The sequence below is a fragment of the Chrysochloris asiatica genome, unplaced genomic scaffold (genome assembly GCF_000296735.1).
Source record: "Chrysochloris asiatica unplaced genomic scaffold, ChrAsi1.0 scaffold00206, whole genome shotgun sequence".
Classification (NCBI taxonomy): domain Eukaryota; kingdom Metazoa; phylum Chordata; class Mammalia; order Afrosoricida; family Chrysochloridae; genus Chrysochloris; species Chrysochloris asiatica.
The window spans coordinates 4,836,005-4,851,769 of NW_006408724.1; the positions used below are offsets into that span (position 1 = coordinate 4,836,005).

Genomic DNA, 15,765 nt, shown 5'->3' on the forward strand with positions numbered 1-15,765 from the left:
TGTTAAGTGTCATTGAGTCTGATCCGACCCATAGCAACCCTGTATAGGGTTTCCAAGGAATAGTTGGTGAGCTTGAACCACCAACCTTGTAGTTCAAACAGCTTTGCAGTCTGGTGCATTAACCCACAGTGTCACACCAGGACTCCTATGTTAAGATCAGTAACATGCAAAATGCTCATGATATAATAAATGCAATATGTAGAATATAATTTTTTGAAGGATATATATATGGTTTATCAAAGAGATAAGAATAAATTATGGAAACAATAGCATTATGATAGAAAGATGAAAGAGTATATTATTCTCTGAAAAATTTTGGGGATGAATTGCTTTGGGAAAAAAAATCTAAAAATTACAGAGCATTAAATTGCAGTGGTAAGCATAGCTATTTAGCTTGGTAACTTATTTTAAGGACAAAAGGGTCACTGAGGACCTCAGCAACTCTGTAGGCCTTTGCTCAGTGCTGATGATGTCTTTCAATCCTCAGTCATGGTTTCCCCTCCTGTGCTTGTCTACAGCTATAGTTAGCATGTAGCTCTTGAAGGCAAGACTTTGTCCCATCCCTTTGCAATTACACACCATCTTCTAGGTTTTGGACAGCCACTGGAGTGAAATTAGCCAGTCACAAAAGGACAAATATTGTATGAGAAAACTATTGTAAAAACTCAAGAAACGGTTTTCATGATAAAAGAAATATTCTTTGATGGTTATCAGGGGTATAAGGGAAGGGAGAGTAATTCACAAGCTAGAGAGTAGACACATGTTAACTCAGGTGACAGAGAAGGCAATACATAAGAGAGACGTAAGCAGAAAAGTGAAGACAGGTGAAGACACAGGGAGGAAAGCAAGAGGATAGAGGTAAATATTGGTATACACTCAACCGTGCAACCATGGGTAGATAGATATATGGACTGAACAGGTGTGGGAGGGAGAGTGGGAATAAACCCACAAATATATAAAGTTTGACAAGAGGATATTTGTATATGATAATTTACATTTTCTGGAAATACACCTATGAATGTGGTGGAACATACAGGGGACAAAATGACGGAAACTTCTTAGACATCACCATACACCTTGAGGCAATGAGTTGCTGGGCCTGGGGTCTCAGAAACTTAGTCTTAGGAGACAGACACCATTGTCAATTGACATAACAAAGTTGACAAAGACAGTGTCATATATCATACTTTGGTGAGTAACATGAGTGGCCATCTAAGGTACAAACTATTAGTCTCTATTGCGTGGAAGAAAGAGTAATGAAACTAAAGCTGCTTGGAATCAATTAGTTCAATAAACTAATGGAACCCATGAACATCACTCTCTACAACACTAAAGCCAAAAGAACTAGATGGTACCTGGCTATCATAACAACTCCACTGAAAGGGGATCACATTGTAAGGTTAGGGATAGAGTACGATAAAATGTGATACCAAACTCAAAATTATAAAATAGACAAAAATTACTCGTCAGAAAGAAACTGGGGGAACCTGAGCCTATGGCCCTTGACCACCCTTCGGGTCTGGAATGAAACTTACCCTCATGGCTCAATTTTCAGTCAAGTGGTAGATAGGAATATAGAGGGGAAAGCAAGCCATGCTCACCATGGAATGGTCAACCATTCAAGATCAAAAGGCAACATGTACCTAAGGACAAAGTTCAGAAGGATGGGGAAGGAGGGTAGAATGGAAACAAGAACCTCGGGGAGGAAGAGGAATTACTGTTATTACATGAAAGGGAATGCAATCTTTGAAATGAAACAAAGTGTATGATTTGTTGAATGTAAAACTGATGATCTGCTCGGTAAACCTTTACTCAATTCACAACAAAAAGCTTCCAAAAAAGAACTCAAATTTAATGGAGGTAGACTTCATATGTACAACTAAATGTGATAAAGAAATTATCTGGCAAGATTTTTATATGATTATAAAAATTGCTGTGACAATATCAAAATGAATGAATTCTTATTGACTGGCTTTAAGAAGTTACAAGCAGGTGGAAAAGATCAGGGCAAACAAAGAAAAGGAAACATTCTAGGACTATGGACTATAACATAGTTGTGTACAGGTCTTCTCTAGAACATATGGGGGTATGTATTGAAAGACCATAAAGGTATATCAAGGAAGGACTATGTGAAGCCTTCCATGTCAGGTTGAAGAGTTTGGATTTTTGTCTAATGAAGATTTTTGAACAGAAATTTTGCTGAATAAGAGCCATGTTTTATAAAGCTAAATCTGACAGGTCTAAATGACAAAGGAAATGTGGAGAATATACTCAGAACAGTAATAAGGAATGATCCTAAGACAGATTGGAAATTAAAAAGAGGTTATAAATGGAAGGAATAAGATTTGGAAGTCAAACAGGATGCTGGGGTATAGGGGTAGGGAGTGGGTATCAAAACTAGGAGGGTCTGTAATTGTAGTTCCAATTACCACTAAAAGGAAAGAGAAACTTTTTTGGGGGTGGGGGAGGATAAAACAGTGAGATAATGAGTTTGGTTTTAGATATGTTGAACGAGAAGTATTAGAACATTCGTGTAGGCCTAAATCATACACAGGAGTCCTGGTGTGGCGCTGCAGGATAATACAGTGGACCGCAAGGTTGGTTTGAACCTCAAGGTCGGTGGCTCAAACTCACCAGCCGCTTCTTGGAAACTACGCAGGTTGCTATGAGTCAGAATCAACTTGATGGCACTTAACAACAATAACAAATTATACACAGTAGTCCTGGTGTGGCACTGTGAGATAAAGCACTGGGCTGCAAGGTCAGTTTGATCCACAGGGTCAGTGGTTCAAATTTACCAGACATTCCTCGGAAACCCTATATAGGGTCGCTATGAATTGGAACTGACTCAAAGGCACTTAACAACAACAACAAATCATACACAGGAGTCCTGGTGTGGCACTGTGAGATAAAGCACTGGACTGCAAAGTCTGTTTGATCCACAAGGTCGGTGGTTCAAATTCACCATACACTCCTCAGAAACCCTATATAGGGCTGCTATGAGTTGAAACCAACTCAAAGACACTTAACAACAATAAATCATACACAAAAAGGAGTCCAGGTGGTGAAATGGTTAAAAACTCAGCTGCTATCAAAGGGTTGGTAGTTTGAACACACCAATGACTCTTAGGGAGAAAAACCTGGCAATCTAGTCCTGAAAAGATTTGTTGCTGTTGTTGTTAAGTGTTGCCAAGTCACTTCCAACTCATAGTGACCCTACACAGCAGGGCTGGGGAATGTCCAGCCCTCGGGCAGTATCTGGCCAGAGAAATCATTTGGTCTGACCCTGCCAAGGCAACCACATTTCCAGCCATCACACTGTTGTTGTTTTTTGTGCCGTGGAGTTGGTTCTGATTCAGAGCGACCCTGTACAGGGTTTCCAAAGCTGTAAATCTTTTCGGGAGCAGAAAACCTCATCTTTCTCCCGTGGGACAGCTGGTAGTTTCAAACTGCTGGCCTTAAGGTTCACAGCCTGATTGTAACCACTATGCTACCAGAGCTCCTTAGCCATCACATTTTTTGTTGTTATGTGCCATGGAGTCGATTCCGACTCATAGCGACCCTGTACAGGGTTTCCGAGGCTGTAAATCTTTATGGGAGCAGAAAGCCTCAACTTTTTCCTGCGGAACAGCTGGTAGTTTCAAACTGCTGACCTTGCGGTTCACAGCCCAATTCGTAACCACTGTGCTACCAGAGCTCCTTAGCCATCACATTAGGGGTAATTAAATGACCAAATACTGCAGGCTAATTTTTAAGTTGATAATTTTGTATGGCCTGTGAATGATGTTCTAAATTTTGGCAAAAAAAAAAAAAAAAAAAAAGGTTCCCCACCCCTGCTATATGGAGTCCTGGTGTGGTGCTGTGGGTAAATGCGTCAGACTGCAAAGCCATTTGAACTGCAAGGTTGGTGGTTCAAGCTCACCTGCTGTTCCTCAGAAACCCTTACAGGTTCTCTATGTGTCGGAATCAACTCGATGGCACTTTACAACAACAACCACCCCTGCTATATAGGGTTTCTAAGGAGCAGGTGGTGGGTTTGAACTTCCAAACTTGTGGTTTGCAGTCCAGTGCTGAGCCTACAATGCCACTTGCAAAGACTACAGCCTAGGAAACCCTATGTGGCAATTCTTTGTCACATAGGGTCACTGTGCATTGGAACTGACTCAATGGCACACAATAACCAAGAGAAGGCAGTTGGAACGGAGTTGTAAATATGGACACATGAATATCATCTGTGTTCAGGTCCAATAGAAGCCCTCAACAATAAATAGCACTGTACCTAGTGGAAAGAGAGTGAAGAAAGGATCTAAAGGAATAGGTAAAGAACCAACATGAGAGGTATGGGATGCCCAGAAAGATTAAATAATCAGGGTAGCACAGGGTCTTGGAATTAAGTGAAAGGAAGGCTGAAGTCACAGGAAAAACTAAAGTTAAAGGTAAATGGGAGAGAAACAAAGAACATTTAGTGATTATAACATAAAGAAGTAGAAGCCAGTATTTATTGATTACTAAGGAGCTCTGGTAGCATAGCGGTTACGAATTGGACTGCTAACCTCAAGGTCGGCAGTTCAAAACTACCAGTTGTTCTGCAGTAGAAAGATGAGGCTTTCTGCTCCTGTAATGATTTGCAGCCTCGGAAACCCTGGGCAGGGTCACTACGCGTCAGAAACGACTCCACGGCACATAACAACAACAACAACAACAACAACAATGGAGTCCTGGTGTGGTGCTGTAGGATAAGCACTGGACTGCTAACCACAAGGTTGGTGGTTTAAACCCACCAACTGCTCCTTAGAAACCCTATACAAGAGCCTTCTGAGTCAGAACTGACTCTACAGCACTTAACAATAACAACAATGGTATGGTTAGAATCCTGGTGTGGCTCTGTAAAATAGGTGCAGAATTGAAAGGCCAGTTTGAACCACAAGGTCAGTGGTTCAAACTCACCAGTAGCTCCTCAGAAACCCCATACAGGATCATCACTATGAGTCAGAACTGATTCAACGGCACTTTAAGAACAACAGTATGTATGGGAGTACTGACGTGGTAGATAAGCACTGGACTGCTGACTACAAGTTCAGGGGTTTAAAATCACTAGCCACTCCTTGGAAGCCCGATACAGTGTTGCTATGAGTCTGAACTGACTAGATGGCACTAACAACAACAATAACAACATGTACTGGGAGCCTTGGTGTGGCTCTGTAGGATAAGCACTGGACTGGTAACATGGTCAGCAGTCCAAACCCATCAGCTGTTTCCAGAAACCCTATACATGGTCACTATGAGTTTGAACCAACTTGACTGCACTTACCAACAACAGCGACAACTATTACAGGAGCCCTGGTGGTGCGGTGGGCTAGCTTCAAAAAGTCAGTGGGAAAATTCCATTATCTTTTCATTCCATTTTTCTATGAACTTTTGAAGGCTTGAGTATTTACATACCTCACCAAAATGTACAACTTTAACTGAAAATTTATACATACCCCAGAGTGAAAGCATTATCCCACAGTGCCACACCAGGACTCGATACTTCATCAAAATGTACAACTTCAACCTGAAAATTTATACATACGTAGAGTGAAAGGCTAAATTTTAATGGGTTAAAAAGAAAAAAAAAAACACAGCAAAATTATGTACAATTCAATACTATTTATTACTCTTCTTTTGACATTCAGTCAAATCATACTTTTATCATTAACTTTTTAAGATTTGTAATATATTATGTCAAAATTGCTTCCAACTTTTTAAGGATATTTTGTTTTAGCTCAAAATATTAGCAGAATAATATGCACAGCTAAGACTAAATAAGCTACATATTTTTTACATGAAAGGAGTATAAACATTGATGATACACATGCTTTGGTGAAAAACATCACAGTTCAAATTATTCTCAGAGTCACAGGCAGATTGTATACAGATGACGGAGTTCTGCCCAGTGATGGCAGTAGGAGCAAAGTGCAGAGAAAACATAGAGGTCACTGGTTAGCTGTCCCACGTTAACCGGAATGCTGATGGCTGCACCACATACTCAGAATGAAATTTTATGAAGACGTGATGTGAAGAAAATACAAATGGAGCTATCTCTGTGTCCTAAAATGGAAGAAAACAAAATAATAAATTATACTTTTCTCTAGTTTGAACATTAAAAAAAATGTTTTTATTGTGAGTTGAGTGAAATTTTACAGGGCAGATCATCAGTTTTACATTCAACAAATCATGCACCTTGTTTCATTACAATGATTATAATCCCCTCCATGTACCATCAGTTAATAGTATTTCTCTCTATCCACTTTAGCTTTTTTTTTTTTTAAACACTCAGGCATATATAATAATTTACACCACACCAAAGGGCACTATGTAGTTTGCACATTTTCTAGAAACGTTCATCTAGTCAACAAAAAAAGAAAAAGGATTATTACAGTAAGAAATTTGACAGAATTGACAGTAAACCTGCGTATCTTAAAAAATGGCTACTCCAGAAATTCAGATTCAGTAGGTTTGGGTGGGAACTTAAGTCTGGAATGTTAAACAACTCCAAGTTTCGTAACTACAAGTGTGTTGCTTTAGGATAAGCACGGAACTGCTAACTACAAGGTTGACAGTTCAAACCCAGCTGCTCTTTGGAAATGCTCTGTAAGTTGGAACCAACTTGGTAACACTTAACAAAAACAACATTAATTTAGGGGCACTGTGATTCTGTAACAAAGCACTGGACTGCTAACCACAAGGTTGGCAGTTCAAGCTCACCAGCTGCTCTGTGAAAGAAAGGTGAAGCTTTCTTGCTTTGGCAAAGACTTAGTGTTAAGTGCTGTCGAGTCTGTTCTGACTCATAGCTACCCTATATACGGTTTCCAAGGAGCAGCTGATGGGTTTGAACTGCTGACTCTGTAGTTCACAGTCTTGTGCTGAATCTCTAGTACCACAACAAAAGTCCTAGAGACTCAGAAACTCTATGTTGTTATTAAGTGCCATCAAGTCGGTTCCTACTCATAGAGGCCCTGTATAGGGTTTCCAAGGAGCTGCTGGTGAGTTTGAACCGCCAACCATGCTGTTAAAATTGACTTTGTGCATATCGTATAGTGCCATGCCAGGACTCCATACCAGGGTCACTGTGAACAGAAACACTTTACAATAAAATTAATTTAAAGCCATGTCCACTAGATGGCAGTAGTGCTCCCAAGATAAAAAGGAAAGCAGGAAAACTTGAATTTGCTAAAAGGCTTTTCCTTTGCATTTTGCCTATGTCTGCCTTTAAGCTTCTATACTGAGTTTCTTTCATTATTTACAAATAACAACATAAGAGTCTGAAAATGATCATTTGACTCACTGATGCACAGTATGGTCCAGTGGATGGGGAATGCTCATCTGGTCCATCATAGAGAATGAGATAGTTGTGGACACAGTCTCCTGGATCATCGATGCTGATAAAGTAAAAGGTGACTGTGACCGGCCTCCCAGAAGGAGCGGTGATGGCCCACTCGCAGTGAGTGTTGTTAGGGTAAGTGTCTGGGTAGCCAGGGCTGGTGAAGGAACCACTGTCTCCATAAAGAATTCCACCACAACCTGTAAGGTAAAAAAATGTAGCAAGTATGAGTCAATGAAGTTTGAACCACCCAGTCCACTTCAGCGCATGTGTGAGGAAGGCACAGGACTTCTCTCAACTTCTTAAGGTGCGAGACTTACAAGCAAGTCTCCATGAGCAGTAGTGGCAGAAGCCCTTCTCTTGTACCTTCTTTGGTTTGCAGCCCTTGCTCTCACGCTCCAAGTTCTTTTCCCTACATTCCCTACATTTCAACTAGCTCCAGAAAGTTGAAAATAGAGAATTGAGAACAAAATGGGAAAATAAATAACTTGATAAAGTAACTATGGTTGTTCATTTCTATCAAGTCAGCTCAGACTCATGGCAACTCTATGTGTGCAGAATAGAACTACACTCCATAAGTGTTTAAGGCAATGACCTTTCAGAAGGTGATGGGCAATCCTTTCTTCTGAGGTGCCTCTTGGTGGCTTTGAACCACCAACTTTTTGACTAATAGTTGAGGGCTTAACTGTTTGAACCACTCAGGAGAGGCGAGTCATTAAAGTTCTCTGTGTACTTTTGATGGTGTAGAGGTCTCCATATGATGATAATGATGTAACAGCAAGAACAACAAAACACCAAAAACAAACAACCACCCTCACCTCAACTCATAGTGACCCTTTATAGGGTTTCCAAGGCTGTAAATCTTTACTGGAGTAGAGAACCTTATCTTTCTCCTGAGTAGTGACTAGTGGGTTTGAACTGCCAACCAGTGCTTATTCTACAATGCCACTAAGGATTCTGATAATGATGTTGTTGTTGTTATTAAGTGCCAGCAGTCAGTTCTACTCATAAAGGCCATGTATAGGGTTTCCAATGGCAGATGGTGAATTTGAACAACGAACCTTGTGATTAGTAGTCCAGTGCTGATCCTACAGTGCCACACCAGGACCTCCAATAACGATGCTGTTGGTGGTGGTGGCTGTGTGTCATGGAATGGGTTCTGACTTACAGTGACCCTAGATAGGGTTTCTGAGGCTGTAAATCTTTATGGGAGCAGAAACCCTCATCTTTCTCTCAGAGTGGCTGGTATATTTGAACTACTGGACTGGGGTCTGACACCTAGAGTTGGAATCCTGTGCATTTTACCAACTCATTAATCTTGTGTAGTGGTTACGAGTTGGGCTGCTAACCTCAAGGTCAGCTAGTTCGAAATTACCAGTGGTTCCAGGGGAGACAGATGAGGCTGTAAAGATTTATAGTCTCAGAAAACCTACACAGGGTTGCTATGAGTCGGAACTGACTCCATGGCACCACCACCACCACCACCATCACTATAAAATGTGGGCATTGGGGATAATTTTGAAGCTTTCTTTGCTGTTGTTAAGTGCTATTCAGTCAGTTCTGGCTCATAGCAACCCTGTGCAGGGTTTTTGAGTGGGTTTGAACCACTGACCTTGTGGTTAGCAGTCTAATACTTACCTAAGAGTGCCACACCAGGACTTTCTTTAGGAGCCAAAAATTCGTTATCTACAACTGTCTTGATACAACCCTTGGTATATTTAAATGAGTCCTTTTAATTTATTTTTTATCCAGGTGTTTTCACATTTTATTAGCTACACTATAGATCCTAGAGTTGCCTAATTCTCTACCTTCCCCTTCACCCACCACGAGGGCAGGCCTTCCTGCCTTTGCTGCTGGGCCCTCTGGAATTCCTGCACAGCTGAGCAAGAGCCTCTCTCTGTCGCTATGACTATCTCTCCAGGTCCAGGAGCTGGGCCTCATAGCGTTGAATCGCAGCTGTAGCAGAGTCCAGCCTCTTCCTCACAGTGATCCTAGCCTCTCCTAGAATCCTGTTTGACCAGCACAGGACCCCAAAATTTGAAGACCACGTTGGACCCATCCAGCAGATGGGTCCCTCCTTAATGATGTTGTTTTCTGTTAGCTGTGCCTCAAGCTTCTGTGACCCTGACACGGAATTACTCAAGTCCTTTCATAGCTGTTGCTATTTCTCCACGTCTGCCTGTAGTTTCTTCGGTATTAGCTCAGCCATAGTGGGGATGAAAACGTTCTCCCTTCAGAATGACTAATTCTGGCAGTAAACCTGAGTCCTTATAAATATCTTTATTTTGAAGAGATCTTATATCCTGAGGTTTTTAAGATATTTGGGAAGTTTTATAGAGGTAAATCTACTGGTAAGACTTAAATTTCCTCAGCTATTTGACAACCAACCAATCAAAGATGCAGGAACATACTTGTAGTTGTTGATAAGTGCTATTAAGTCAGCAACACTGTACAGGGTTTCCGAGGAGCAGTTGGTGGGTTTGAACTTCCGACCTTGTTGTTTGCAGTCCAGTGCTGATCCTACAGTGCCATACCAGGAGTCCCAAAAAAGTACTTAGCATCATGAAACAGCAATTAGCCTCTATGAGCGCCAGAAATGGCAGGGCCTGCAAGGAAGGCAGCTGCTGTATACATACAAGAATGTGTATGATCAGATGAAATGTTTGATTCTCCTGGAACCCAGATTTCTGGGTTATTAAAATGGGGTGGCCCACCCAGGATAACTACCCTTATTGTTGTTGTTGTTAAGTACCGTGGAGTCGGTTCTGACTCATAGTGACCCTGCACAGGGTTGTTGTTGTTGTTGTCAGGTGCCATCGAGTCGGAACTGACTCATAGCGACCCCATGCACAGCAGAACGAAACAATGCTCGATCCTGGGCCAACCTCACCACCGCTGCCACCCCCGAGTCCATCAATGATGCCACCTGGCCGATCCATCTCGTTGGAGGTCTTCCTCTTTTTCTCTGACCCTCCACCCTACCCAGCATGACATCCTTCTCCAACGATTGTTTCCTCCGGACTACATGTCCAAAGTAGGAGAGACGAAGCTTAGCCATCCTGGCCTCCAAGGAGCACTCTGGCTGCACTTCTTCCAAAACAGATCTATTGGTTCTTTTGGCAGTCCATGGCACCCTCAGTATTCTCCTCCAACACCACAACTCAAAGGCATCAATTCTTCTACGATCCTCTTTATTCACTGTCCAGCTTTCGCATCCATATGAGGCTATTGAAAACACAATGGCCTGGGTCAGGCGCACCCTAGTCCTCAAGCTGACATCTCTGCTCTTCAATACTTTAAAAAGTTCCTGTGCAGCAGATTTGCCCAGTGCAATACGTCGTCTGATCTCTTGACTGCTACTTCCGCGAGTGTTGATAGTTGATCCAAGAAGAATGAAGTCCTTGACAACTTCAATCCTTTCTCCATTGATAAGAATGTTGTTTATTGGTCCAGTGGTGAGGATTTTTGTTTTCTTGACATTGAGATGCAATCCATATCGAAGGCTGTGCTCTTTAATCTTCATAAGTAAATATTTCAAGTCCTCTTCACTTTCAGCGATCAAGGTTGTATCATCTGCATATCGCAGGTTGTTAATGAGTCTTCCTCCAATCCTGATGCCACGTTTTTCTTCATAGAACCCAGCTTCTCGTATTATTTGCTCAGCATACAGGTTGAACAAGTATGGTGAAAGAATACAACCCTGTCTCACTCCTTTCCCAATTTTAAAACTTTCAGTGTTCCCATGTTCTGTTCGAACAACTGCTTCTTGGTCTAGGTACAGATTTCTTAGAAGTACAATTAAGTGTTCTGGAATACTCATACTTCTCAATGTTGTCCATAGCTTGTCATGATCCACACAGGGTAGCTGAGGCTATAAATCTTCATGGGAGCAGAACACCTCATCTTTCCCCTGCGGAACCGCTGGTACTTTTGAATGGCTGATCTTGAGGTTGGCAGCCCGACTCGTAACCACTACGCTACCAGAGCTCCTTAACTGCCCTTAGGTCCGTTTAAACCTTGAAGGAACTAGTTCCCCCAGTCATCTGCAGGTTAAACAATAGCGTAGTAAGCAGCTTAGTTCGGCCTTAGTCACTGGGTTCTTTGGGAACATTATGGGTGCAGCTAACTTCCAGAGCAGGAACTTCAGTGTCTGATTAGAGGCTGTGTTTTAGTCTGTACTTGGTGATTCTGCAATGTTGGTGTTAAGTGCCATGGGGTTAGTTTTGACACATGGTAACCCTATGTACAACAGAATGAAACACTGTCTGATCCTGTGTCACCCTCACAACTGTTGTTACATTTGAACTCATTGATGCTGCCACTGTGCCAATCCATCTGTTAGGGGTCTGCCTCTTTTTCATTGACCCTCCAATTTAGCAAGTATGATAGCCTTTTCCAGGGACTGGTCCCTCATGATAACACAACCAAAGTATGAGAGACGACGTCTCACCATCCTCACTTTCAAGGAGCAACCTGGCTGTACTTCGTCTAAAAGAGGTATTTTGTTTTCCTAGCAGTCCATGGTATATTCAGTATTCTCAATGGAATCATTCAAATGGTGCTGGTGGTGTGCTATCGAGTTGGTTCTGACTCATAGCAACTCAGTGTAGGGTTTCCAAGGCTGCAGATTTTCATAGGAGCAGAAAGCTTCATCTTTCTCCTGAGAGCAGCTGGTAGATTTGAACTGCTGCCTTTGTGATTAACAATCCAATGGGTAGTCACTATGTTACCAGGGTCCTTTACAGGCATATGAGGCAATTGAAGATACGAGGGCTTGGTTCAGGCACACCTTAGTCCTCAAGGTGACATCTTTATTCTTGAACACTTTAAGGAGGTCTTTTGCAGCAAATTTGCCTACTGCAGTGCATCAGTTGTTGTTGTTGTTGTTGGTAAGTACCATGGAGTCGGTTCCGACTCACAGCGACCCTGTACAGGGTTTCCGAGGCTGTAAATCTTTACAGGAGCAGAAAGCCTCATCTTTCTCCCACAGAACTGCTGGTAGTTTCGAACTGCCGACCTTGAGGTTAATAGCCTGATTCATAACCACTACGCTACCAGAGCATCAGTAGAGGTCCACAAACCGAACTGATGGACCCTGAAACCCTGCCCTGTGCTTTGATGCTATCTTTTGCTAAATTAACGTAATAATAGTCTACATAACCTTCTCTCACTGTTGCTTCTTTGGAGTGTCTTCCATGTACATTTGAATCAAATCTAGTCACAATAAACATATTTGGTTACACTAATTTTAGGTGTTTCTTTAAGCATTTAGGTTTTTGACAAGACAAAGGTATAAGAAAAATCAGAATTTATGAAAGAATTTCCTAATCTTTATACATTAAACATGCTTTATATACCAACATATATTATGTTACTGGTTACATATAGTGAGTAAAACAGATTAAAAAAGAATCTCTGTACTTTCATTGATATAATATTTTTAACATACAAAATAATCAAGTATAAAAATATCTAAAAAGATAATGTCACTTCAATTGTATTTTTCTATTAGACACTATGTTTTTCTCACCTGCATTACTTTCCCTTACAAAGTAGAAATGTCTTACCAGAGGGCGATGAAGTCCAGATGATTTCATATCCATGACTGGAAATGACATTATTAGCTTTAAATCGTAGGTATAATTCATTGTTTTGAGAGAAGACAGGGTTTGGCAGTAGATTTCCACAATATTTGCCAAGTAATGGGTAACTGCTATTACTTCCATTCCTTACCTTTAAAAATCAGAGTAATTTATTATTATATTAAACATATTATACTGTCTTCTATTTGTCATGGGTATGTATCATAACAAGACACAATTTGAATGACATTACTTTCCCCCTTTGGTAGGGGGGAGCTTTGTCTCTATGTACTTAAATGAAAGCTTTTCTATAAATTACTCTCAAAAGTTACTTACACTTCCAAAGGACATAGATGTTTAATTCATAGAGCAAAACCATTTGCATTTGAATTCAGAAATAGCTGCTAACTTATAGCAATTAAACCAGGGCACGTTTCCATACACTAGTTGGTGATATGATCCCGTAACCTTTGTTCTTGGGGAGACATTTTGAAGAATGTAGCTAAAGTGAATTATAAAGATGTCTGTGGTAGGGACAATATTGCCCATTGTGATTTCAGTTCATTTTATTATACTGCGTGGTTGTTTTTTTCCTCCATTGAAAATTGCTCTGCTATAAAGAGGCTATGAAGGAAAAAAACAAAAAAGACAATGTACAAAGTATAATAAAGTTGAGAACAAAAAGCATTTCTGTATAGGAAAAGGACATGATTCAACAAAAACTGTAACATTTCTAATTTTACATATTTTTAAAGCATATTCTGAAGCTGAGAAGTTTTCTTCTTTCCAATTCACTGTATGAGGTAGACACATATAAAAACAGGAAATGAGTCAATGTGAGAGTGTGGATAAGCGCATGGCAAGCTTAACGACATTCTGCATCCAGCCTGGTTCCTACTGCGTATTATTCACGCCTATCCCTACAGGAGCACTCTTTGTGCCTATTGAAGAATTATTCTACAGGCAGTGTATGGCTGGAGCCAACTCAGCAAGTATAAACAGTGATCTAATGGATATATATATTCAAAGTCCTGAAAGTTTTCCCATTCTTTCTGTAATTTCATAATTTAAAATATAGTTAAGTACTGGTTGTCTTCAGTCAGAATTTCTTCAGGGGCACTGAGGCCAGTCTTGCTGGGTTGTGTTGATTTGGAGAGATTCCTTTCAGGCCAATGTAGCAGTCATAGCGCTGCAGGGTAAGCACTGGACTGCTAGCTATAGGGTTGGTGGTTCAAACCCACCAGCTGCTCCTTGGGAACCTCATAAAAAGTGGTAATGAGTCAGAACTAACTCGGCAGTACTTAGCAAAAATAAGAAGCAGTCAAGTGAGAGAAATAAACTCATTGCGGTGGACTCTGACTCATGGGGGTCTCGTGTGTGTCAGAGTAGAACTGTGCTCCATGGTTGATTTTTCTGAAATAGATCACCAGTCCTTTCTTCGACAACACCTCTGGGTAGACTATTGGTAAGTACCTTTTGGTTAGTGGCTGAATGCATTAATTCTTTTCACCACTCAAGGGCTCTGTGGCAGTCAATGGAAAAGTTATGCTTTTGGGGTATTTTTCTGGACTATCTCCACATGCTTAAACAAAATGGACTTGGCATATACAGATTAGTCGGTGACATCCGTAGTAAGAAAGGACTGCTGACCTGCCACCACTCTGTTCTTGGACTGAGATGAAGTCTTCTTTTCTCTGGGTTCTTTGAAAAGACTAATCCTCTGAGAGGAGGAGGGGTATATTAATTCACACTGAAGGTACTAATGATTGTCATGTTCACTTTTCCCTTCCTTTCAAGGGGCATTCGAAAGCAATGGGCACCTTTGGGGTTTTAGAGGATCCAGAAAGGCAAAGTGAAGGCATTGGAGACAAATGCAAATTTCAGATGTGGTCCGAAGCTTGGCCCTCACTTGTAGTAATACAGTCAGCATCCCCAGTAAGTAGTTTCCGTTCCCACCAAAGTTAACATGAATGGAATCTTGCAGCTTCCTAGTTTGACTGCCAATAAACTATGCTCACAATCTTCCAACGACAAGGCACTCAGTCAGCTACATTTTTTAAAAAAGTCTAAATGGTAGTTTCCTTTCTTTGCTTATTGGACAGGAAGTGCCAGGCCCATTTAATAGGATAAGAGACGATAGCCATGAGGAGGAGCTCTCATACTCAAAGCTGTAAAGTTAGAGGTTACTTTCCAGCAGCCAGCTGGCAAATATCAAACGTTAACTTCACTCATTTCAGGCTGGAGGTGAACCAAGAGGTGATGCACTATACCACTGATCCAACAGGATGGCTCTGCTTTTTTCCATATGTCAAAACACCACTAGTTTTTCCTTTATGTTGTTGTTAAGTCTCATCAAGAAAGTTCCAACTCATAGCAACCCTGTATAGGGTTAGGTTTATGGCTAGGTCTAGTCTAGGAGTCCTGGTGAGACACTGAAGACTAATGTGCTGGACTGCAGGGTCAGTTTGGACCACAAGGTCAGCAGTTCAAACCCACCAGTCACTCCTCAGAAACCCTGTGTAGGGTTGCTCTGGGTTGGAACTTACTCAGTGGCATTAACAACAACAATTTAGACCTAGGGTTTTGTGTCATGTTAGGGTTACAGTTAGGACAAGGGTTAATGCTAGTGTTAGGGGTAAGGTCTAGGCTAGATCTAGGAGTATGGCTTAGTCTAGTTTTAGAGTTATATTTATATTTATTTTTATCTAGATAGATTTATTCTGGAAATCTGTGTTGTTTCATCTTCATTTGGAAGTTGTACACTATTCTCTCTTTTTACTTTGTGGCTCTTTTTTATTGTAAACTATTGTCTCTGGCTCT

The 15,765-nt window shown here is 41.1% G+C and overlaps 1 protein-coding gene and 1 pseudogene across 1 annotated transcript in view; both read right to left on the reverse strand.

Annotated features, from left to right (window-relative positions):
* Nucleotides 1–5,982: 5,982 nt before the first annotated feature.
* Nucleotides 5,983–15,765, reverse strand: part of CUBN (cubilin (intrinsic factor-cobalamin receptor)) — a 384,343-nt gene continuing 374,560 nt past the window's right edge. Inside the window, exons 65-67 of the mRNA XM_006872611.1 lie at nt 12,931–13,096; nt 7,328–7,563; nt 5,983–6,090 (exon numbers count right to left, since the gene is read on the reverse strand). Coding sequence (XP_006872673.1) covers nt 5,983–6,090; nt 7,328–7,563; nt 12,931–13,096 — 510 coding nt within the window. The remainder of the gene's footprint in view (nt 6,091–7,327; nt 7,564–12,930; nt 13,097–15,765) is intronic.
* Nucleotides 7,658–9,572, reverse strand: LOC102832951 (annotated as a pseudogene).